Below are 26349 nucleotides of genomic sequence, written 5' to 3' on the forward strand. Positions count from 1 at the left end.
CAGAGAGGGAACAGGACCGGGCCATACAAGGTGCGGGAGCCCAGGATCCGTAACAGCCAGTTTTAACCACATACAGCTCGGCTTGAGCTGCAACTGAGCCATGTTGGACTAGAGCAGTCAAACTGCCCAAAACTGGAACGTGATCTTTGGTATAAGTCACTAACCTTTTTGGAGGTTCACTCAGTGGCACATGCTGGAAGTAGTTTTCATACAGCCGCTCAGGAATGATGGACACTGCAGAACCTGTATCTACCACAAGTTCCACTTGACATGTTGTTGATTGTGCAGTCAGGGACACATCACAACAGATTTTGTCCACATCTTGTCCATTATGAATCATCTGCACTGTATTTAACTCCAGTACAACCATCTCTCCCACATCAGCTGTGTTTTTCTTGGCTTCACATACACGAGAAAAAAGTCCTTTTTTGTTGCAATTTCTGCATGTCACCTTTAGCGCAGGACATTCTGGTGCATCAGCAAGGTGTGTAGCAGCACCACATCTGTAACAAGCTCTCTCTTGTTTTCTAGTGGTTTTGTATTCCTCTGAGCAAGCATTTTTATTTCTTGCCTTGAATGGACGTTTTGGTTTCACTTTCACTTCCTGTACAGCTGCGGCTTCTGTCGTTGCTGAAAGAGTCTGCGCGTGCCCAATGGCTGCCTCCACTTGACATGCTAATTTCAGTACTGTGTTGAGGGTAGGGTTAGCATCTGTCTGGACCAAAAGCCTCTCATGGACTCTAGGACAACTTGCATGCTCAATCAGCTGGTCACGTATCATTTCCTCTGTATTTGCAGCAAATCCGCATGTTGCTGCTAGCTCTCGCAGCACACCCACACATTCCATTATGTTTTCATGTGGCTTCTGCGCTCGTTGTCTGAATTTGTGTCTTTCCACCACAACATTTATAGCTGGATTAAAGTGTGCCCGCAGAGCTTGCACAGCTGCATCATAAGTAGTACCTGCCTCTGCAAATGAGTAGAATATTCTCTGCCCTTCTGTGCCCAAGCTGTGTAGAAGAAGCGCGCGCTTACGCGCGTCAGGCCAGTCATCCCCCTCTGCATGGATAGCAAGCAGGTAGTTCTCGAACATTTTCATCCACATGTTGAACGGAATTCCTGGTTGTCCCGTCAGGGCAGAAACAGAGCAGGAAGCGGCACCCCTGCCGTCGCCATCCTCGTCGCCAATTTGTTACATTCCAGCTAGTTCAGGCAAAAATAGGAAAAACAGGCAGCGTAGACTCGAGTCTCAGAACGCCATCATCCTTTATGGGCTCGACACACGGGAGGCGACAAACGACCGCGATCAGCGAAATTTGTCGCTGTCGCTTTTATTACCTGACACACAGGAGGCAACCCGCGGCAGCGGCCAGCGGAAAACCGTCTACGCGTTCTGTTCCATGGCGAAATTGAAACTTCCGTTGTTTTGTTTGGCTGTGTCAGGTTGGAGGGAATTAAGGTTATTTAAGCGGTTCAGAGTTTAAAAAAAGTGGTAGAGATGATGTTTCACAAGGTGCTGCTAGAGTTATGTGAAATCTTACTTCTGATTTTACTATATAAAACATAATAATTATCAACTTCTCCTTCATGTTTGCTCGGAGGTGTACGGAGCATCCTGTCCGCTCATTGGTCAGTGAATGAAACCTCCGTTGATTGGTCCTCGTCCGAGCGACAGCGATGAAAAGTTGAAAATGTTTCAACTTTCTGGGATCGCCTCGCTGGGTCGCCTGTGTACGACACGTGCACAAGTGCAAAATTTCACGCGCACGTTTTTCGCGTTTCGCTTGGTAGGAGGGAGACCCGCGATTATCGCTTTGTCGCGCATGTCTCATTGAAAATGAATGGAGGAGAGGCGATGTCGCCTACCGTGTGTCGAGCCCATTATTCTACTCCTCTCCTCTTCACTTCGCTCACACCACAGTGCCACCTTTCGGTCAGATACAGGAACTACATCTAAGAACACAACAAACTTCAGAAATTGCAGCTCTTATCTTTACCAAAACAATGAGGCCAGAAGACCGCTCAGTTTCCTTTCAATCTCACATCCTTCACTCCTTTTTACTTTGTAGGGATGAAAGTTTACATGGCACACGCTGCAGCCTTAAGTCACAATAATCTCTCTCTGTGTGTGTGTGTGTGTGTGTGTGTGTGTGTGTGTGTGTGTGTGTGTGTGTGTGTGTGTGTGTGTGTGTGTGTGTGTGTGTGTGTGTGTGTGTGTGTGTGTGTGTGTGTGTGTGTGTGTGTGTGTGTGTGTGTGTGTTTACAGCTCACTGCTGCCAGAGGTCAAGGAGATCTTCCTGGAAGCGGTTCAGCACAACTCGGACAGCATTGACCCGGATTTGCAGACAGGCCTCGGGGTTCTCTACAACCTCAGCGGGGAGTTCAACAAAGCTGTAGAGGCCTTCAATACTGCCCTGTCAGTGCGGCCTGAGGTAAGAGACTTCACACACACACACACACACACACACACACACACACACACACACACACACACACACACACAGATTAGACAGTGACAAACTTGAATGATGTCCTTGATCAATACAACTCACATGTTATGATTTTTTTCTTAAGTTAATATAGTTCTATGGTCAAAAAAACATGTTCTTTGTGTAAAATCTCTCACATAAAGTGAAATCAGCAGTTTTATTCTTGACAGTATCAGTACCTTCCTGAATTATTCAGGCCTCTGTCACTTTAAGAAAACAAGCTAGAGCTGGCCACGCCCACCCATCCCCCACTCAAGCTGCTATAAGCTGAGAAGATCCGATATCCGGGAGGGGCCTGGAGTAGAGTGGCTGTTCCTCCAACAGCAGCCCTCTCTTGCAAGTGTGAGGTTGTTCTATCCGAATTTTTCATTTTGTGGCATCACAAATGGGGACTTTTTGAAATAACTTGTTTTAGGTGCATTATTCCTAAAAACAGTTATAACCCAAAAATCAATTGACAAGTTGGCTTTTTATGTGGATTGTTTAAAGAGGCAGTAAAAAACCACATTTTGGATAAGTGTTGAAATGAAAACTGAAGCTACAAATATGAATTTTCTTTGTGTGGCTCAGGAAAATCTAAATTATTGTCCAAACATTATATGAGGGCTTGACTATTTGGTCCAAATCTATGAGATCTTCACCAGTTTAGAGAAGTTATCCAATTCAGGGTTAAATTTACTTTGGACCTGTGAACAACAACAGTAAAGTATAGTGTACGTGAATGATGACACAAACATATAACAATACATAAAAATAAGACAAGATGTTCGCAGCAGCAAACTTTTTATTCCATCGCCCTCTTGTGAATCAGTGAACGTCCTCCCTTTGCTGTCCCAGGATGATGTGAATACGACTCAATGTTAAATCTAATCCCCCACATTTGACTTGATAATATCTGCTCCCCTACTGGAATAAAAACTGTTCCGAAAACAAAAGGGGGATAATTATATCCTGCTGCTGGGCTAAACCACGGATGAAGGACTGCAGAAGCCACTGACCTATGTTCGTGCCCGTCTGCCCGCAGGTGGGGAACAACAAGGATAACCAGTGTGATGTAACTCCTATTATATCACCATGTTGTGTTCTTGCCATTGATCCAGATTCAAATGTGTTTACTTATTCATATATTGAATTATGTAATTCTTCTTATCTTTGAACTGTTTTGTATCTGAAAGCTGCAGAGGGCCTGAAACTGTTTGTATTTTGACTTTTAAAAAGTAAGATTTACTCTTTCTGATCCATCGATCGGTCCGGACACACAGCTGATCTCTGAGCCGTTTAAAAATGGAAAGCCTTTTAAATGATCTGTTACATTTTTTTAACATCTAATTTTTAAAGTAGATTCACTGAAAGACATCCACTCGACACTGAACTAGTTAACCCAAGGCTTTACTCCTCCTCCATCCAGGACTACTTGTTGTGGAATCGACTGGGAGCCACGCTGGCTAATGGGGACCGGAGTGAAGAGGCGGTGGAGGCTTACACGAGGGCCCTGGAGCTGCATCCAGGGTTTATCCGGTCGCGCTACAACCTGGGCATCAGCTGCATTAATCTGGGGGCACACAGGTGAGTGACCTGCAGCAATACAAGGACAGTCCTGGCTTGATTTGCATGTTTCTCATTTTTAGTCCTGAGCAAAATCAAAATTATTTATTTGCTTTTATTTAATGATTTTAATTTTCAGGACATAAAAAATAGAAAAGCTCAATGTTAGTGGTGAGCAGAGTGAACCAATTCAAATTAAAAGTTTATGAAATTCCTAATTTTCCCAAGGGATTCAAATATGCTGTGCTTAAGTTGAATGAAGCTTTTTGGAATGGGTTTTTTTTCTATCCTATGTGAATGCATACATGTAAAAAGACAAACAATAACAAAGGAGGAGAAAATGCAAAAGAGAAATAATAGAAAAAATATGTCTAAAATTAGAATAATACAAGTATTAACTGATTCAAACACGTTTAGCCTTACTGGTGGTATTCTGCCCTTTGTTATTTAACCATAACCAGTTTACTTTAAAAATGCAGAGTTATTTCAGACTCTTTTAGCTCCATCTAGCACTGCTAATGTTGTCTGTGATGTTTTGCATTAATCGAATGCAACAACCTGAAAAAAAACTGGCGTCTTCATTTGCATAATGAGAATGGAATGCGTTTAACATAATAAAAATGTTGTGACAGGAACATTAAATAAGAATTGGAATGTTTATATTTTATAAAATAAAATGGAAATCAAAAGTCACAAAATGCACAGGAAAATTATGTGAAACTGTAAAAAAAATGTTTTCTAAAACACCAATAACCCAATGGAAATAACTTTTAGGTGGAAAAGGAAAGAAAAAGGAAAACAACAATTTTTGCATGTTGCCATATTTATTGAACCATTCATAGCATTTTACTTTTTTGGTTCTGTAATAAAATTGTGTTTAGTCTTAGGTTATAGATCAACAATTTCAAAATAAAACTAATTAAAATTCTATTCATAGTTTGTGTGTACATGAGGAAGAAACACTTAAAATATGGGACAAAACTAAGAATTGAATATTTTCCTTTGGTTACACACAGGTAAAACTCAAAAGACTAGAATATGGTGCAAAAGTAAATGTTTTCAGTAATTCAACTTAAAAGGTGAAAGTAATTTAATGAGACAGACTCCTTATATGCAAAGCCAGATGTTTCAAGCCTTTATTTGTTACAATTGTGATGGCTTACAGCTTATGAAAACCCCACATTCAAAATCTCAGACATTTAGAATAATGTGAAAAGGTTCAATATTCTAGACCCAGAGTGTCCCACTCTAATCAGATAACCTTGCAAACAGTCAACATTGCATGGACATGCAGATCATGTCTATATTGAGTCTATCAGTCCAGACCACGTCTGTAGGACGTCCACTCTGAGTCTTTGCACAGTGGGAATGAATCCAAACACCTAAAAAGGTTGCCATCTTACTATGGTGGAGGGGTTTGAGTGCCCCAATGATCCTACAAGCTAAGTTGTCAGAGGCTTTATGCCTCTGATAGGGTCACCCATGGCAAACAGGTTCTGGAAGAAACAGGTGAGGGATCCAAGGTGCAACCCAAAGACCCATTATGAAGAAACAGTGTTCCCTTGCCTGGATGCAGGTCACCAAGGCCCCCCCCCCCCCCCCCCCCCCCCCCCCCCCCGCTGGAGCCAGACCTGGATGTGAGGTACATTGGCGAGTACCTGGTAGCCAATGGAGCCTGGCCGGAGGAAGAGTTTAAGTATATTGGGGTCTTGTTTACGAGTGAGGGAAAGATGGAGCTAAAGATCGATAGGCGGATTGGTGCTGTGTCTGGAGTGATGCAGGTGTTGTTCCGGCCTGTCGTGGTGAGGAGAGAGCTGAGCCGAAGGCGATGCTCTCGATTTATCAGTTGATCTACATTTCAATCTCATCAATGGTTACGAGCTTTGGGTAATGACCAAAAGAATGAGATAACTGATGCAAGCAGCCGAAATGAGTTTTCTCCACAAGCTGGCTGGGCTCCCCCTTAGAGATAGGGTGAAAAGCTTGGTCATCCGAGAGGGGCTAGAGTAGACCAGCTGTTCCTCCACATCAAGAGGAGTCAGTTGAGGTGGCTTGGGCATCTGGTTAGGATGCCTCCTGGACATCTCCCTGGCGATGTTTTCCAGGCACGTCCAACCAGGAGAAGACCTAAAGGAAGGCCCAGGACACACTGGAGGGACTTTGTCTCTCCCTTAGGATTCCCCCAGAGGAGCTGACCCAAGTGGCTGAGGAGAAGGAGGTCTGGGCCTCTCTGCTTAGGCTGCTGCCCCGTCAACCCGACCCCGGATAAGCGGCTCAAAATGGATGGATGAACATGCAAAGGGTTCCTGAGCCTTTAAGTGGTTTCTCAGTCTAAGTTGGATTACTGAAATAAATGAACTTTTGCACCATAATCTAATACAGAGACGAATCAGAGCTCATGGTGAAACTTGCAACCCTAAAATCCACAAGTTGTTAAACTGCCATCGTTGCTGCGATCAACTGGAAGTTCAGATGCTAATTATCACAAAAAATAGTCTATGGAACAAATACAGTCTCACCAGTCACCAGAATATGACTTTTTTAGACATTGAATTCATGACATTGAACTTTTATATTGTGAAATTATGTATTTGGTTGGTTTGTTTGTTTTTTCACTTAACATACACCAGCAAAAGTTTCAAAAGCAAAAATTCAACAACAACTGAGGTGACTTCCTGGTGACCCAAGCCAAAGTAATCATCAATCAAGCGACTCAAGTGACTCTTAACCAATCAAATCACGCTTCTCTGATCCTGTGACACCAGTGAGTCGCTGACTCGATTGAGTGACGATTGCTTTGGTTTTGGTCAGGAGAGGTCATCTCGTTTGTTGTTGAATTTCTGCTGTTGAATTTTGACATTGAAATTTTTGTTGGTGCACTTTGTTAAATTAATTTCACAGAATAAAAATTCCATCTATCCATCCATCCGTAAGTCACATTGTAGTGAGACTGTTTTTCTTCCATAGAAATCTGTTCACTCACTCATTTGTCCTTTGATAAAAATTGATTTGTTGCTTTTGTGTCCCCAGAGAAGCAGCCAGCAACTTCCTGACTGCTTTAAGTCTACAGAGAAAAAGCCGAAGTCGACAGCAGTCTCACGAGGTGATGTCTGGAAACATCTGGGCAGCTCTGAGGATAGCGTTGTCCATGATGGACCAGCCTGAACTCTTCCAGGCAGCAAACATCGGTGACCTGGATCTCCTCATGCGGGCTTTTAACTTAGACTTTTGAGGGTAAAAACAAGAAGTGATGAATCTCCCTCATCATTCCTTCTCTGCTCTCTAACCAGAAGCCAAAAACCCAAAGCGCACATTTCTGAGTTAGCCTAAGAGGAAGGTGCGTTTAGTTTGCACACTAGAATGATGGTCAAACCCCGTGATTGCTTTTATTATTTTTTATTTTTGTGCCCTGATTCTTCGGAGAGGTTCTGAGGCTGGTTCTTCCAAAGGGTTTGGACGAACTGCTTTGTGATGGAATTTGCGCTGCAATTTGTGATTTCCCTAAAGAGCACAAGGACGGGCAAAGATTGTACGAGCAATGCCTTAGAGAACGCATCAATTAAAAACTGACTCATCCAGTGGAACTGAGGGGGGCAGGAGTGACAGCCACTTTTAAGACTCCCACAGAGGACCCCCCCACCCCCACCCCCACACCCCACGCCAAGCCATTTGCAGCTAAAAGACAAGGCTTCGAGAGGAAAACTGTTGACTCAGGATTGTTCAGAGAGCAAATGTTACAGGCAGCCTGCCTCACATAAGCAGGAGCTCCAGACTGTCTTCCTGGCTTCTGCTCTGTCAGTGGAGAGTTATCTAACTGCATAAATAAGCAATTTCAAAGGTGGATATTTGTCTAAATCCTACACGCTTGTAGAAGATTCTCCCTTTGCACTTAGCTTCAGTTAATTTCCTGAGTCCAAGTGGAATGTGCAACCCTTACCCAAGCCTTACTCAGACGCATGCATCCACTTACATTTATTTACTAAAAGACAACAACTTTTCATTTTTTCTTTACTTATCAGTTTTTGTCTCAGCTCCTGCAGTCTTGTTGTTCCCTTTAAGCTGATTGGCTGGAGAAATGCATCCAATTCCGATGAGATCAAGTGATCTGTAATCATTTTTAAATTTCTCATCAGCTTCAGTTATTGCATGTTTTCTTCAGAGGCCACAAAAGCTCATACACACGTCATATTCTTATTTTCATTTCTGCAGAGGATATTTGCTTTATTACAACTCATTATGTCCCATGGAAATGTTTGTATTTTCAAGACTTGAGACTGCAGCTTGATGAATTTCCGAATGCGCTCATCTATATCCAAGCTGCAGAAGCTGCAAAACTCATACTTGTAATTAAATCACTCCTTCTTAGCCATCATGCATGATTTAAATATTTACATACGCTGCTCAGAGTGTTGCATCTTATTTGTTTTGCTACATTAATATGCATCCATTTAAAAATAACTTAATTTATAATAAAAATCTTCTCAAGATTAATTTTCTGCAACTCTTCAGAAGCGTTTTGTACAAACACGCCTTGCAAGTTGCGCTGACAGCTTCCTTTGAGTTCTAGTCTGAAAGTCATTTTGTAAACTGAACATTATGCCACTTGCCACGCAACAGAGTCAATGATAGATTATCTGCTGTAGCGCTCAGCTCTGCACTCTCTAGTGTTTATCAAGCGTGTCCACAGTCTGGGTGTGCTGCAGAAAGTGTCTTATTGTTGTCGGCTCCTATGCAAAAAGGTCATCTTTCATGTTGCTGCTCTGAATTGTCGGTTGGTCCCCGTCTGCCTCGGCAGACCAAAGGGAAGTGTTGATTCTGTGTTTTAAAAGAATACTATCGGGGATGACCAGAGACCAGCACCAGAACCATTCATCTTCCAAGCAGCACAGCTGGGATGTCACACTCTGTCAGAAGGAAGGTTTTATCAAGGGACTGGTGGGGAAAACGAACGCCATCCAGCTTTTGAATTTTTGTAATTCTCTGCCATAGAAATGTCTTTGGCTGTAGGTGGAGACTTAAAAGTCACAGCTGTACACCATTGCTCGCGCTGGAAACGTTCTCATGGATGCTAACTCTGCCCCTGGAGAAGAAGGAAACTCCACCACTGTAGCTGTTGTCCCAAAAATCTAAACAACACTAAAAGTAAGATTATGCTGCGAACTGAGAGTGATGTGCATTTACTGGAGCATGGGATTGGAACAGAATAGCATTTAAACATTTTCAAAATTTGTAAGTAATTTTCAGTCACGCTGATGGAATGGCCTTAGTTTGGGAGTTTCCAGGTTCCACGTAGATCAACGCCCCTTTAAAGTTTAGGTTGTTGGGTCTTCTTTGTCTGAAATGACTTGTTTTGAATTGAAACTGCAGTTTTTATAGTGAATATGGAGACAAGTCACTTCTGGTGCAAGAACAATGTCATATAGAGTTACAACCTGTTTTTTACTCCTTCAGCTGAAGACGTTCCTATGAATAAGAAGCTTTGGCCATGTGGAATGTTAGGGTTCATTTAGATTTGCTCTTACTAGGGAGGACTTAAAGAGGCAGGAGCAGAAATAAAGCGCATGTGCAGTAAATGGTGAACAGGTAGTGTTTTACCTGCAGAAGGCAGCAATCAGAGATTTTAATTCAGTGTTTGAGTGGGGTTGCATGGTGTTCATGACATATTACCACACTGATGAACTGAATAGATGGTAAACTAGTTCACACCTTGATGATTTTGCACAAGACAGTTCTTTAATGTAACTATTTTTTAAACCAAACATTTTTTTATTCCATCCCAAAATAACAACTACATACTGCTTATTTGAGTAAATTTATTGCACAAGTGGAAACATGAACAAAGTGCCTTTTTCTGCAGAAATCAGAGGATATTTGCATGAGTCGTATGTTATAAAATGTAAATGGCTGGAAATTAAACAAACTTGATGGGCTAAATTAATTACTCTGTAAATTGTCTTCATGCAATTAGTAGAACAACACAAATGAACAGATGCAAAAAATAGTGACGATTGAAACTGTCTCGTGCAAAAGAGAAGTGCAAAAATCTGAACATTTGGTAAAACTGCTGAGAAGGTTTGAAGTTGGTTTAAAAGGATGATTCTGATTTCTGATAGTGCAAACTTCTGCCTGATTCTCCAAAGTGATATTTCTCTGATCGCATTCTACTGCAGATTTAATGCTGACTATGTACTCCAAACTACCTTTCATCCATCCATCCATCCATCCATCCATTTTCATGTGGTTATCCGGGGTCGGGTTGCAAGGACAGCAGCTTAAGCAGAGAAGCCCATGGCTTCCCTCTCCCCAGCCACTTGGCCCAGCTCCTCCGGGGGAATCCTAAGGTGTTCCCTGGCCAGGTGAGACATAGTCCCTCCATCGACTGGTAATACGAGAGCTCCAGACGAGTACAACGCCCGCATCACTGCAGATGCAGCACCAATCCGCCTCTGAATCTCACTCTCCAGCTTTCCCTCACTCGTGAGCAAGACCCCAATACTTAAAACTCCTCCACTTAAGACAGGACCTCATCCCTGAAGGCATTCTACCCTTTTTCGACTCAAGACCATGGTCTTGGATATAGAGGAGCTGATTCTCATCCCAGCTGCTTCACACTCGGCTGTGAACCGCTCCAGAGAAAGCTGGAGATCACGTTCTGATGAAGCCAGCAGGACCACATCATCTGCAAAAAGCAGAGACCTGATCCTCAGGCCACCAAATCAGATCCCTTCAACACCTTGGCTGCACCTAGAAATTCTGTCGGTAAAAGTTATGAACAGAATCTGTGACCAAGGGCAGCCATCTCTCACCAGAAACGAGCCCAACTTATTGCTGGTAATGCGTACCAAGCTCTGACACCGGTCATGCAGGGACCTAAAAGCCCGTATCAGAGGGCCTGGTCCCACATATGCCCGAAGTACCCCCACAGGCCCCCCAGAGGGACCCGGTCCAACACATTCTCCAGATCCACAAAATACAAAACACTCCCATGCACCCTCCAGGATCCCCTTAAGGGTATAGAGCTGGTCCAGTGTTTCCCACTGCCTGATCCTTCAAATTCCAACCCCCAAAAATAATCTGTGTCCAGGTTTTCTCGAACTCCTCATCTCATGAACATGTAAAGTGGGGTGAATTTTACTGTTTGTTACTAGAACATCATTAGCTCCTTTAGATTCTTTTGGGTCAACAATTATCCTTCTAAAACAATATTTACAACAATGAACTTGAATCAGTCAAAAATATGTTATTGAGCCTGGTGTCCACCATTAACGTGCTCGTTCTCCAAATATTAGGAAAGTTGAGCTAACTCAAGTATTTTTATGTTTTGCACTGAAAGTGTCAACAGAACTGTAGGAAACATGATGTCTGGGGATTTTCTGATTTCCTATCAGCTCTAGATTTTGTATCTGCCTGTAGGCCTTTGCCTTTTTTGCACCTCGTCACTCTGTATAAAAGAAAACAAAAGAAAATATCAAACCTGAACTAAATCTCAACTTTGGATCATTATAAATGATGCAGGGAAATGACTATATTACTTATTTAGATCTAACAACCTTCTCAGGTGAAATGACGTAGCTTGTAACGCATGCTCCTGAGGAAGTGAGGCTGACAGCATGTTAGTCATTTTGTCCTTTTGAGTCTTTATTTGTATGCATGTAAGTGCTTTCTTTTGCTATCGCTAACATAAAATTAAGTATAAGATGAGGTTTCCTTGCACTATTTCTACAACATACCTGCAGCCGTGGTGTTATTTATTCAGTACGTATTGAACACATATCGTAGTTTCTTGCATAGATGAGATCAGGTGAGGCAGGATGTTAGAGCTGACCTGCTACAACTGACTCGTTGTGATTAGTCTGTAGAAATTTTGGAATTGCACTTTGTATAAACACAGATAAATGCTGCTGTGACCCCTACCTTTCCAGATACCCTTAAGTGTGCATAATCAATTTTATTTTTTTAATAATATTTGGAAACATTGTGACTGTTTTACTTATAGGCGAAACGTTTATTTTTTGTTTATCGTTTCTATAATTATAAAATATTAAAAATGTTTATACAGAACAAATTATTAACAACACACTTTAAAAACTCAAAATTCTACATGGATTCAGGATAATGAAAAATAGAGAATGTAATAAATGTGGTAAAATTGTTTCATAGATATCAGAACTATTTTGTAGCTCAGCTCATAATTTTTTCCCGTTATATTTATTCAAATCGAACAATTATTAAAAAATACAGTAAGAACTCTATATAATTAAAGTCTTATGAGATATTAAGAGTTTCAACTGAAAAGCAGGAATTAAATAAGAAACTTGCAATGGAGCAAAAATCTGATTTTTGACTTTTGCTGAAGTTGAATTTATTTTGTTAATTTTTATGACTTTGTTTCCTAACCTCTCACTTGATTTTGTGCACTTTCAGGTGCTCATACATCTAAAGCCTTTGTGCTTTACGGAGCAACTTAATGCTGGTTTCTTCGTTGTAAAATAAATAATTTAACGGTTTAAAGCTCCTTCAAAGGTCGGGGATCATGACGGTTATTAATCTGTGTGTATTTTATTCCGACTCCTTAAATTGTATAAAAGAAATTTGTTCCTAGTTTATCAACGCATCCCACAGGTATAAATAAAATTATATTTTGATGAATGAAAGTAGAACCTATATACTTTATAGACATTTATCGAACCACCTGCTTATTAATCTACCTGTATAATCACAAGGAAAGCATTAGCACCTTTGAAACGTACATGACAGAAGCAAACCTTTAAAATAAACTGTTATATATTTTCTGCTCTTGTGTCTTTATTTTTCTGATATAAGGGGAAACGGCAGATCCAGTAATAAACAAAGCAAATTTCAACAAAGTTGTCATTTATTAAATTATCCAAACATTATAAAGTAAACAGTCCCACTGGGTATATAATGTACTGCCCTGACTATAATTACACAAGCCATATTTGGATTAACGCCTACATTAAATAACTTAAACGACTCCCTTCAGGAAAAATAAAGAAATGGCATGAATTTGTTTGCAAAAAGGCATCTGAGGAAAAACAAGTGAAGAATTTTGACATTTAGTTAAATGAATAAAGAACATGTAGTTAAATATCAGAGTTTAGTGCACATGCTGACAAACTGAACCAAAATATCTGACAAAAAATGGAAGAAACTGAGCAGGAAGGAAAGCTGAAGGACAAAAACTCAAATAATAACCAGGAAGGCGAGAGAAGCCAAAGTTCACAGCATACTGTGAGTGGACACAGCTCTAAGAAAAAGCTCATCAGTTATTCTGATGAGTTGCAGAAACAAAAGACTTGCATAGAGATTTTAATATTCCCCCTGCATAGACAACAAACGCAGCAGCAGGTTATTAGGAGGTTGACAGAAGTGAAGATTTGCTCGGGCATGGTGTTGTTGTTGCAGGAACACAGATTCATTCTGTAAATGTTTCTGAATTCTGTCTGAGAGAAAAGAAACTCATAATTGTCATTTTGATTGAGATGTTCCTTCAAATTCCATCTGGTTTCTTCATTCAACTCTTGTGAAATGCATATTTATTCTGTGCAAGCTGGTTTCTGCTTGATCCAGCTCTAGACAGACATGTTGAGCAGGACTCAGCTTCAGCAGAACAACACCAAGTCCATTCTTCAGCAGAAATCCACTAAAATAATCGTTTTCTGCACTTTGTATTATTGCACTGCTGTAGTTGAGATGCAACAAATAAAAGCAGTCTAAAACCATGTGGTGGGGGGGTTAATAAAATGATCTGAACCCCACTTTGAGCTGTGGAGGACACAGGCTAAAGCTGCAGAGGAGGTTCGGTTTGCAGCGAGCACCAAGTTTTACATTCAGCTGTAGAGGCGGCGGTGGCTGTGCAGCTTTCATTGGACGGATCTGGTTGTAGAGCATATTGCTCCAGATGTGGAAACCGTGAATAAGTGAATAAATAAACCAGCTGTCCTGACAAATGGCAACAAGTCAAGGGAAACATTTATCTCACCTTTTCGGGGTCAGTCTGAATCTGTCAAAGTGATAAAAGGAACCAAACCGCAGCAGGTGCAGCCGAGTTAACGTATATCCAAAAAGTGCTTTGGGGAAAAAAATAATAGCTCTACCTCGGTAACTAAGCCTATGCATAGATGAAAGTGACAAACACACATTATTTATAATTGTAAAACTGGGGCAGTTCTGAGCCAAAATACTGTGTATTTACAGTTGAATTTTTTGGAACAATCCGTCGGTTTTGCTACATTCTGACACAATGTGTTGGTGATTTTTCTAAGCACTAAATATCTCTTCACGATGAAAAACTTTCACCATAATTCAAAGTAAAGTGTAAAACCACTGGCATCAGACTGAATTCCTGGTCTGTTGTTGCAGTTTCTTGGGTATTTTGGGCTGGCAGTGATGCACTGCTGTCTCACTATAAATGTAACACTTTGAAAGTACGGCACAGCAGCTGAAGGCGGAGAGGAGGAACGTCCGGATGTGATATGTCATTTTTTTAGAGAGCATTCTAGAAGTGGAGATTGCACACATCCCTCTTTACCAACATCAGCGTATTTTTTCTTTTCCATAAATAAACACTGAAATATACATTTAAAGCATAACGACACAAACTAATGCACAAAAAAGTACATTGCTTTCCCTTTCTGGCCAAAGCTCCTGGTTGCTCCTGTTGGCGATCTGGATAAGGCAAGCAGCTGGTCTGTGAGGTTTCTTCCATCATTCCCACTGTTGGGAAAGTTGTCAGTCAGTCTTAAGGGTCAAAGACTGGAGGGTGGTTTAAAAGCTGGTGGTGACTTTAACTGCTTGAAAGTCGACGGTAAAAGTAGATGTAGCCCAAATCCTTTGGAGGCCTTTCTGACAAACAGACTTTGTGGTCATTATAGATCACCCACCTGCACAGAGATGAGCATTTAAGAGTTTTGTTGTCTCTTGACCTTACAGAGTCTAGATACTTTCAAAATAAAATAATAACAATTTCAGGAAAAGATTGGCAGAAAAGAAACACGATCATTAACATGCATGTTTCGTAAGGAATAATGAGTGTTGTCAACTTTATTCTACAAGTAAAACCAGAAGAGATGTTATTTAAGGATGCGGGCTGCAGCTCACCTTCCCTCCTTTTTGATGTGACAAACATAATGTCCGGACATCGTGGAGGCTCCCATGTGGCTGATGAAGGCAAACAGTTCGTATCCTAAAACAGGAAGAAGACCAAAACCAGAATAAACAGATCACCGTCACACATCTGAAATCGACAGATGGTAATTGTCAGAATTAGATTCTGAATGATGGGAAAAACAATCAAAACAGTAAATCTACTTAAAGTTCTTTTCATTATATACTCATCTATTTTCACTTACATGATTGTTTGAGTCTACATTTTTTATAAAAGTTTTAATTAAAATGATGACGTACATTTATTTTCAAAAAGCTAACACAAAGGTTTTTCTAGTTCATGAGTTTATTTATAAACTAATTTTTTTTTTACGTTGCATGATGTATAAATGAAGTGAGAATGACATCTTGTGGTCAAATTTGGGTACTGCAGTCTATTTCAAAGCAAAAGAGTGAAGCCTAGTTTCTGCTTCTGCGTCAGTACGAAGACACGAAATGTTATCCATCCATGTGAGGGCTCTCCAGCAGGCTCACAAGGATGAATGGAGTCAAGCCCATTTTTCTAAACGAGACGCAGAACGCAAGCTTGTGACTGGTCAGGCCGCCGCTTTTCGTCAACAGCACCACTATTCCCCCCTCAAAAACATAAAGAGAGCTGAAGATATCTAGCAGCAGACACAGAGTAGCTTGAAGAACACCTCGCGAAAAACCTAAAAATATGAATGTTTTTTTCATCCGTGACTGGATGAGAAAAAAGATACACAGACAGCGTTATATTTGTAGATGGAAATGATTAGGCTCAACTCCTGGCCTGAAGTTCTGTGAGTTTCACGGCTGTTGCCAGCTGTGACTCAACACCAGAAGATTCTAGATGACGAGCGAAGAGTCATACACAGTAAATTGATCAGTGGATAAATACAATTCACTTTAATTTTCAGATGTTAAAAGTTGAAAAAGTTGCTCGAGATATCTTTGGAATTTCTAATTCGCCGTTGGCATTGTTAGCTCAACATTAGCCTCTAGTCTGCTTAACCCGATATTAGAGTAAAATGATGCTGTGGCTTCTTAGGAGTACAAGAAATAACTTATGTGTCACTTCCGTTACTGGCTTAGGATCTTTGCATAACACTTATGGGGTGGTGTCAAATTCCAAATGCCACGACTGGAGCATTAAGCCTAATTTATACTTCTCAGTTTGCGCGGCGCAGAGATACGCAACGTTATTATGCATCAGTGCAAGGGCTCTCCAACAGGCTCGCAGAGGGTGACAGAGACATGCCCAAATTTTTACATATCCATCAAAAGTGACGGAGACCGCAAGCTTGTGATTGGCCAGGACGCCACTTCCTGTAAATTTGTTAACAGCACCACCATTGCCCCCTTAAAAAGTAAAAAGATATTTAACGGCAGACTCTGAACAGATTGAAGAACGCATCGCAGAAAAAGTCCAAAAATAGGAACGTTTATTCACCAGTGATGGAAGGAGTACAAAGATATGGTGCAAGCATTTTGTTCGTGGACGGAACTGACAGGAAACATGGGTTTAGAGCATGGGTTAGCGATGGCAGCCACATGAGAGGTGGAGGATGAAGGACAAATTCATCCGTGTTATGTCTGAAATATATAAACACATTAGTAAATACACTATCATGGACCGGATACAGGAGTGTAATGGTGGCGTGATACCACAGAAAAGTGTTATGCCCTCTGTGGTCCTGGTGGGGAATTGCTTTGTAACACTCCCCAGGTGCCGGAGAAGTCAGAGAAGAAAACGTCTCTGTAAATGCGTACTTGTCTCTCCCTTGTGGAGATGACAGAGAAACATAAATCAGGCATTGGCTGGTGCAGGCTCTGTAAACCCACAGGCTTGTAGATCTGATTCTGATCTGATTCTGATTGTAAACAAAGACTGACTGCCCTTAGGCCAGCTGAGAAGGAAATTCAACATGAGACATTAGACTGTTTTTGTGATTATTTCACTGTAAAATTCTTAATGTACCTAATAAAACTTCCTGCAAAGTTGAAACAAGTTCAATTATAAGTAAGTAAGTCGACTCACGTCCAGGTCCGTCTTTGACTCGAGGGCCTGATACGTCCTGGTCTGGAGACAGCGTGGAGTCACTGTGCGAGTTAGCGTTAGAGAAGGTGATGCCATTGGGCTCTGTGTCGGCCATGTCTGAGAGGGCGTCACTCTCCTCCTCCTCTGGGTGGGTAAAGATCCAGTCGAGCGCCCGTTCAAGATTATTGTTCTGGAAAACGGGAAAGGCACGCTAACAGTTTCTGCACTGATTTTCATTTCTGATAAGTTTCAGAATTCAGTTTTACACAAGTCACTGGAATCAGAACTTAATTTCTGAAGTACTTTTGAGCCTTTTGTTTTTCTGTTGTCTTGTAAAAAAAAAAATCGGAAATTAAAAAATAATGAGGATAAAATCATAAAATGCATAACTGGAACCCACAAGTTTATATGCAAATCAAGCGTCCCCTTTTGGCTGGTTCCAGTAGAAGTTGTGTGCCCCGCCCCTTCTGTGTCAACAAATAGGACATTTTCCCTTTGATAAACAATAAAAGTACACTTCAGACCAATTTTCCAGGTGTTGACTCAAATGGTTTATTGTTTCATGTGTTCAAACATTAATTTCCAATATATTTGGCTGTAATTAAGTATCTGATTCGTTAAAAACACCTCAACTGGGTGCATGTATACTGGTAAACATGACCGAACAAAACGTCTGCTCTACTTTGTTGTAATCAAACGCCTCTGGAACATATTAAGATACAGTTTTATGACAAAGATGGTGATCCCCCCCCCCCCCCCCCCCCCCCCCCCCGAGGAAGGGGAGGCATCCATCTGGGTTTACAAAGATGTTTGTTTTTAATCTGAAAACAGGTGCGACTCCTGGAGGAGGAAAGTCTGAGGAGCACCCGGGGAGATGTTTGGGTGATGGTATCTGTTTGTTATCTCTCTCTGTGTGAGGTCAGCAAGGTGGAAGAAAAAAAAATATGTCCCTCATACTAAATAAGGGCCGACAGTGAGACCCCTCTCTGTGTCACACCTCCCTCCCTCCCTCTCCCCCTCAGGGGGAAGATGCATTCTTTGTTTTGATTCCACTTCAACAACAACAACGTGGCTGGCAGAGAGCTCGGCGGCATTGCTGCTGATAAAGATGAAAGCCCGGTGGCTATTTTTGTGTCCCACCAACTGTCTGCAGGGCTATTTTTTGCTGAGGGGGCAAATTGAAATATGAAACATGAGAATCGGGGGCCATTTCCAGAGAGGGGAGCGAACACATTTGCAGCAGGTGCGTTCTCTTTGACTCATCAAAGAAGAGAAGAGGAATTGTCCGCACAGTGTGTGTTTTCATGTCTGGATAATAATTTGTGAGGAATGCCCACGTGTCGCAGAGGCAAGTGCTGTTACTCAGACAGAAAGGCTGTACTTTTAAGCAGAGGAGGTCATGTGCTGCTGGGACTATTTGTAAACACCATGCTGAGCAGACATCTTTAATCACGCTGACATGTAGGGCCTAATACATTTGCAGCTTGGAAAGTGAGCAAGTAGGCCAGCCAGAGCTTGACTTCCATCATCCCGCCCTTTTCTTTGCCCTGTTTCTCAAGCACCACTTCATTTCTGCTTTTGACATTGTTTTTTAAACTTCAACCTCCATTTTCGTGTTCTTCCTGTGATGCCAACCACTTATTATTGTTGTGTTTTTGCTCTCAGACACTCACCACACTGTGTAGGTGGTTCTTAGTCCTCACATTTGCTCAGATTCAACTCTGACGTTCTCTACTTTCCAAGTAAACTATCCACTCTCTTTAAGAGGAGCAAACTAAAGTTTGTGCACCACCTTAAAAAAATAAGATCTTCCACATTTCATCAGGTCAGACATCATAACCATCTCTTCCCACACCGGCAGCTCAGATCCTTATGCGTTTGCAGTTAAAAATACTTATTTGTGTAAATTGGGATGCATGAAAATGTCTTTTTAAATCACAGAACTACAAGTCTATAATCTGACATAATCAGGATCAAATGATTAAAACCAAACGAATGAGAAAATGCTGACCGTGGCTTTGAGTGCGTTGATGCTGTGAGAACGAGGGAAACCCATAGATGTGAGGATGGCGATGCTCTCCTCAGGGGGCAAGTTTCCCAGCGGAGTGACCCCTACAGGGCTCTCACTGGTGGAGGGACCAGGATCCAACATGGAAGGCAGAGGGAGTGGCTCAGCAAAATCTGAGAAGAAGTGGAGAAGAAATGACTTTTTTAAAGGATTTTTAAAATATAAACAATAAAAAATTAATATTATTGGTCTAAATTTTCTAACTTTTAATTTTGGCACAAACACCACATTGGTGGTTGTTTTTTTACAAGGATATAATACCGTAAGTTAGTTACTGTTAAAGCAGAAATTCAGATTTTATTTTGAAACGGCACCATTTAGAGGCAGTGAAATATTTTGCACCTTAAGCCCCACTCCCTACTTCCACGATTACAGCTGGAAGCAACTCCTCTTGTTCACAAGCATGCTTCTAAAAAACATCTTTCTACAACTCATGCCGGTGCGCAGAAATGTTAAATGTACATAACCGAGGTAACATCAACCCAGAAAAGATTCCCTTCAGAGCATCTGAGCATTATCTCCTACTAGGACACCATTCTCAAAGCATCTTGCTGTTGACAGCACCCGCAAGTGAAAAGGGCACTGAATATGGATAAGAGCTCGGAGCAAATCTGTTAAAAATTATAAAAAATTATAAAAAAAAATTTTTAAAGAGAGAACAATCAAACATAAACACACAAAAAAATCAAGTCACCGAAGGAACATTTGTTTTTACACTGGAAACAGTGGGAATGAACGATTTCTTTTTCTTGTTGGAGGTATTTTTACACAATAAGAGATATATCTATGTCCTCATTGAAACGTTCACTACTAGAACCACTTTCTTTGCTCATAGCTGTTGTGTTTTTTTATACATTCACGTGGATTAATGAGTTCAGTTCTTTAAAGAAATTACTTCTAAAGGAAGAGCACAATAGAAGGATGATTACAATAACACTACTTTAGACATTACCATAAAAAATGAAAATAAAAGTGAAAGAATAATGACCCTCAACCCAAGGACAAGGACCTTCCTGCAGGATATATTCTACCAATGAAATTGAGACGAATCCTTATTACCATTATATCTTTAACATGAAAGAAGTTGAGCACCACTTATTTTCCATTGCAGCCTCCTTGTTTTGTGTCCTTCTTACCGCAAATACTTCAGCGGTCTTTGAACTGAATGTGAACACCAAAACTAAAGGATAAAATATTTTGTTTCAGGTTCTGTTGCCACATTTGGTAAAAACACATTTTGACATTTCCACGCTAAAATGCACCTCTTATAAAGAGACAAGAGCTTGTAATTCATTAAAGCTACACTTCAGACAAACTGAAGGGTTTGAGTACTTTGTATTATTACAGCCTTTACTACAGTACTTTGACACATTAGCTCCTTATTATTTTTCTAAGGGTGATTTTAAGCTCTACTGGTAGAGACTACACCATACTGTTTACCAAATAATTGTATATATAGCCTTACGTGGCAGACCTCATGGTGTACCACATAAACTTCAATTGCTTTCATTTAAGTGAATTGCACTTTAATCTATGCAACAAAATCTATTTTATTTGTAAGACATTCATTTTAAAACAACCTCTCTCCCCTGCAAGAGTTTAATTAAATGATGGTAAACCTATAAAAATTAATAGACTGAATAATTTTCAGACTGTTTCCAAAAATGATTTCTCAGAAATGTCTTTGTAACCAGAACAGCACTGCATGAGCGTAAAATATATATATATATATATATATATATATATATATATATATATATATATATATATATATATATATATATACTAATTATAATAATAAAACAATTTTTTTCCTTTTATATTTAAAGGGGAACTAGGAAGTTTTGGCTTGCTTTTAGCTTCCCCTCGTGTCTGTTTGTAGAAACAAAAATCTCCTCCTTGTGCGTTTGTCTTTTTAACGCCTTAATCTAACAGCTGAAATGTCTCCCCAGCCTTCCTTAGTGTCTATAGGAGCGATTCATCACTAAATTAAAGAAATCAGCTGTGTTCATGACCTAATACATGCAGGAAACGAGCTGGAAGCAGAGTGCAGCACCAGGTATGTCAGCTCCATTTTTTCAAAGTCCCAACAGCAGCCCGCCAGTCTGAAGTTGCAAGTGAAATATTCTGGCCACAGGGAGCGATAGGGGCTGGGTGGCCTTTCATTAAACCTGTAAAAGGTCATTTTAGCACATATTGGCTCAAGAAATGATTTAATATATGAAAAAGTTGCAAACTATTTCTTTAAACTAGGTTGATAGTGCATTTGTCTAAAGACTATACGTGCAACCTTTCGTTGACCTTTCTGTGTGTATAAAAGCAAACTGCTTTGTAGCCTGGACTCCAGATGTTTGTCTCCGGGGAAGAACAGACTTATGTAAGCAGAAAATGATATTCTGCAATTTTCTTTTGCGATTAAGCTCAGATGATCTTGAAACTGTCACAAGAAGTTATTGTGGCGGGATTTAATTAAATCTTAAACAACCATAAAAATAATAATGTTCCTGGCTTATTTGATTGCCTTGAAAAAAAATCTTTAAAATCATTTTTTACTTCATAACAGAAGTAGGGGCTGACTCATGTTTCGTTTGCACCAGCAGATCTGTTTGGATTATTTGGAATAATTGTCATAAATTGAGTTGCCCTCTTCTACAACCATTATTAGCACATTATTAGCTCAACGTTAGCCTCTAGCCTTCTTTACCCGATTGAGTAAATCAAAAGGATGCCCTAGCTTCTTAAGCGTACAAGAAACAACTTATGGACTGCTCTTTGGTTGACAAACTCTGGAACTTTTTTCCAGATGATTTCAAATTAATCTGCCCATGCAGCAGGGTTAGATCGGCTCAGACTTGGCAACCCGCAGGGTCACAGACTGTAAAAAAAATATATATATGACTGTCCGTGTTTGTCTTTTGCAAAGGTAAAGAAGCTGACCTCCACCCAGCCGGCTGAGAGGGAATTTTGTTTCAATATAACCTTCCTTTCAATTTGAGTAAGACATTACACTGTTTTGTGTTAATTTGAAATTCTTACTTCCTGTACCTTTAAATGGTGAGAAAAAAGAAGAAGGAAGCTGATTGAAAAGTACATGTAGAGCAGCACAGTTTTTAAAAGGACGTAATGAGACTGAATGCAGGCGTTCTGCAGATGCATTAGACCCATTTAAAACAAACCGGCTGCTCTAATTCCCCTCCACTGTACAAGCTCTCACAGAGAGGTAAGGAAGTGAAGGAGATGCTAGTCAGCACCTCAGGGGAACAGCTCCACTGCTGAGAAGCTCCACGAGTCTCTGAGTCAGCTCACACAAAGTTTCTGGAGATGATCGTCACTTATATACAGACAGATATAATTACCTGCAGCCCACAAAGAGGAAAAAGAAAAAACATTATATATATATATATAAATATATATATATATACATATATATATATATGTATAAACAACAATAGATGTGATGTGTACCTCACTTTAAATTACCTTTGAGTTCAAAAAGGTCCCCAACAAATAAACCTGCTCTGCCTCTTCGTGTTATATATTAGTGTGTCACACCTCCTGGTATCCTCTGGAAAAAGGTTTCAGCGAGGAGAAGATTTTTATTACAGCTGTTCTGGTTATCTTTCAGGAGTATTTTTATTTCACCTAAGTTTCCCCGCAGATGGACTATGATCCCTTAGCATTTAATGATAAAAATAGAAATATTAATAATAAAATTCACAAAAAGATGTTTACAGATAAATGAGACAGATACACTTATGCACTAATTTCTATTACTATGTTTTTTGGATGTTACCTATAAAATAGACAATAATAATAATAATGATAATACTTGACAAGTTTTGGTGCAAGTGTTGCTTTAGACTGTATAGCGCCTTCTTAGGGATCCACAGCCCCCCAAGGCACTTTACAACACAATCACTCATTCATCCATTCACACACACATTCACACGCTGGTGATGATGAGCTACGATGTGCCCTGGGGTGCACCGACAGAGGTGAGGCCTGCTGAACACCGGTGCTACCGGTCCCTCCGATCACCACCAGCAGGCAAGGTGAGTTAAATGTCTTGCCCAAGGACACAACAGCAGCATTCTCTGGTCAGAGCCGCGATCGAACCTGCAACCTTCCGATTACTGGACAACCCACTCTACCTCCTGAGCGACTGCAGTCCCTCAGACCAGACTAAACTATGCAACAATCAGATTTTGTAAACACTTCACACAGAACTAAGGCATCTATTGTCATATTTTTATTTCACCCTTTATTTTGAGAACATTTGTCTTTGAAAGTATCGATTTGTTTAGGTTAAGGTTCGCGCCTGTGTTAAAGTTACTTAGTTGATATAATGTAAGCAACATGAGCGTACGCATGCTAAGCAAGGCTGCTAAGCGCGACGCTAACATGTGTGTATTAGTAAAGTATTTTTGCCTTTTCTGGATATTGTAGTTACGGTGATAAAACATTTATAAACATCTTCACTTAAGAACAGCAAGCCTTGGATGAAGATTCTTGGGCTTGTTTTGGTGGTTTGCTAGCTGCTTGCTACACACAGCTGCCTGCTCTAAGAACAGCAGATCCTATCCACAGGGAAAATTCCTCATTATTCACAAGTTGTGTCAAATAAAACTATCTCAAAAACTCACAAAATATCAGTAGCCTGATTATATCAAACATACCTTTAAACAATGCAGTGAACAAAACCCAACAAAATCTCAACAGTCAAATCATCTAGGCCAGCTTTCTACTTTACATAATGTTTATGTGTTTTTTTTTTCTAAGATGAGCCGATCTAATCCAACATGCACCTTCTTCACAGGTGCCTCAGCCCGTGTTCCCATGATTGGTGTGGTGACTCTTACCGGGCTCCTCCATGTGAGCTATGATCCAGTTGAAGGCCATCTCTGGGCCCATGTTTCCTGTGTAGTACACAGCCTTCCTGCAGGCCTCCAGTGGAAAACCCATCTCCGCCAGCTGCATAACCGCCGCCTCATCGATCTCCGGAGCTGCAGACACAACAAATGAGCATCACCACCTAAACATACACCCACTGATTCAGCACTACCAGCAACCCTCTTTCTTTGGGACTCATTAAACACAAAGACCAGGGAAGATTCAGCCCCAGGGATGTTTATTTATTTTTTTCTTTTTAACTCGAGGTGAAATTTATCAGGCAGAGAAATGAACCGGGCTAAAAAAAAAAGGTAGAGCTACATTCAAAAGTTAAGTTCTCGTGGAAATAGAGAGCACCTGCCGCACCTGCTCAGGTAGTCAGAGGTTGGGCTCACCAGCATCCATCGCTGCTGTCTGCAGCCCAGAATACATTTTCTAAAGTTATAACTTACATGCATCCAACACATTTGTTCAGGCAGTGTGACGCAGAGCAGCAATGAAATACTCACAGTCGGTTGAGCTCATGGAGTTATCTGAAAGAGAAAATGAAAAGTGGTTAGAGGCGACGTCGCACAGTTGATCTATAATCACTGGTGTTTTCTTTTTGTTTATGGAGGAGAGAGTAGACGGGGATTTTCTTTATGCAGGTGGGATTTAAAGATGTTTCCGGTGCCTCAAATCCACAAAGCTGTGAAACTGTAATCAGACATGAGGAGGACAGCGGAAGGGTTGCTGATAAACACACTGGTGTTTCATTGAATTCAAAATGCATAAGAGGATTAATCTTTTTGGTTTAATTCTACATTTTTTAATTAAGACCTGGTCTTTTAAAATTCTGGATGTGTTAGCATTCAGCATCTTTATCTAAAATAGTCTGTATTTCCATAGAGGTGAAATAAAAAGGATTTCCTGTTTTAACCAAATCAATTATGTTGAGTTAAGATGTAATTTATAATTACACACACGCGCGCACGCACACGCACACACACACACACACGGAACAACAAATTCATTAAAAACAAAAACAAACAAAAGCACTCAAGTCCATTATGCGTGTCCTGCCTCGGCTGTAGGTTTGAACTAAATTATCAAAAAAACATTATGACTCAATAATTAATGAGGTTAGATAAAGCTGGTTTAACTTTTTTTTCAGATTTAACTCTGGAGTAAAGAAAGCTGAAAAAAAAACATTTTTTCTTCAAACAGCCCAGAATGTGTGAGCAAATAGAAGATAAACAGACGGATGATTGATAATCGAACATATAGGTATGTTGGCGATGTAACCAATGAGAAGCACCGATGCCCTCTGACAGACTGGTAAGCAATGATTCATCCCTGCTAACGCATGGCGGGTCTTTGGTAACAAACAAAATACACAAGAAATATCAACAAAAATATTGAAAAACTGTTTTTTTTTTTACTCTGATTTCTTGTCCACTCAAAGGAAGCCTGATACAAACTACTTTTACTAAATGTATGATCGTGGACTGTCTTCTACAGTGGCCCTCCAGGAAAGCTGCAAAACAAAACAAAACTAAAGAGGCTCCAATTTCTAAACCAGACACCCAAAAGATAATTCAGTGAGTCTGAGAGGTCAGCAGCTACAACTCTGTCCTGAAATATTAAGACCCACTCAAACAAAGTAAGTCCAAATTTCTCTTCTTGTACTTTGAATCTCTAACACATAACTGCAGCTGCCTAAATCACTTTTTTTTAAATATCTCTCGTTTGTTGATGTCTGAAGCAGCAAATGCTGCTCTCAGATGTTCCCTCAGAACACTTTGAGCTCCACATCTGTTAAAATATTAAGACAACATGGATAAGCTGGTGTAGTGGAAGTTTCCAACAGATGGAGTTTGAGGAAATGAAATTATAAAAGACGCACAGGCCATCTGCTTGTATCAATCCAAGCACAATAAAGTATAAAAGCATGAATAATTGGTACAAAAATCAAGAGTATGTACGACCAAAGAACAGGAGCTGAAGGAAAACGCTGCCCTGTAACAAAGATAACAGAACTGTGACATTAAAGATGAGCGGACTAAAATGCCTCAAGTAATTAAAAGTGCAATTTTATATTTTCTTCTGAGTTCATGCATGAGCTGTTGTGCTGCTGTGAGCCACAGCTGGACATTAATGGGAGATTCCCGAAATAGGATTCAGAAAAAAAA

General features: G+C 40.4%; 2 protein-coding genes across 5 annotated transcripts in view; one reads left to right on the forward strand and one right to left on the reverse strand.

Annotated features, from left to right (window-relative positions):
* Positions 1-7471, forward strand: part of pex5la (peroxisomal biogenesis factor 5-like a) — a 159492-nt gene extending 152021 nt beyond the window's left edge. For all 3 annotated transcript variants that reach the window (XM_054752331.2, XM_054752332.2, XM_054752333.2), the window contains 3 exons: positions 2267-2432; positions 3898-4055; positions 7065-7471. In XM_054752331.2, the coding sequence (XP_054608306.2) occupies positions 2267-2432; positions 3898-4055; positions 7065-7266 (526 nt within the window). In that variant the 3' untranslated portion in view covers positions 7267-7471. The remainder of the gene's footprint in view (positions 1-2266; positions 2433-3897; positions 4056-7064) is intronic.
* Positions 7472-14568: 7097 nt separating this feature from the next.
* usp13 (ubiquitin specific peptidase 13) overlaps positions 14569-26349 on the reverse strand; it is a 35812-nt gene continuing 24031 nt past the window's right edge. For both annotated transcript variants that reach the window (XM_054752329.2, XM_054752330.2), the window contains exons 16-21: positions 24688-24711; positions 24148-24291; positions 19232-19401; positions 17221-17410; positions 15156-15240; positions 14569-14938 (exon numbers count right to left, since the gene is read on the reverse strand). In XM_054752329.2, the coding sequence (XP_054608304.2) occupies positions 14842-14938; positions 15156-15240; positions 17221-17410; positions 19232-19401; positions 24148-24291; positions 24688-24711 (710 nt within the window). In that variant the 3' untranslated portion in view covers positions 14569-14841. The remainder of the gene's footprint in view (positions 14939-15155; positions 15241-17220; positions 17411-19231; positions 19402-24147; positions 24292-24687; positions 24712-26349) is intronic.

The sequence above is a fragment of the Nothobranchius furzeri genome, chromosome 8 (assembly GCF_043380555.1).
Source record: "Nothobranchius furzeri strain GRZ-AD chromosome 8, NfurGRZ-RIMD1, whole genome shotgun sequence".
In the NCBI taxonomy this organism is placed as follows: domain Eukaryota; kingdom Metazoa; phylum Chordata; class Actinopteri; order Cyprinodontiformes; family Nothobranchiidae; genus Nothobranchius; species Nothobranchius furzeri.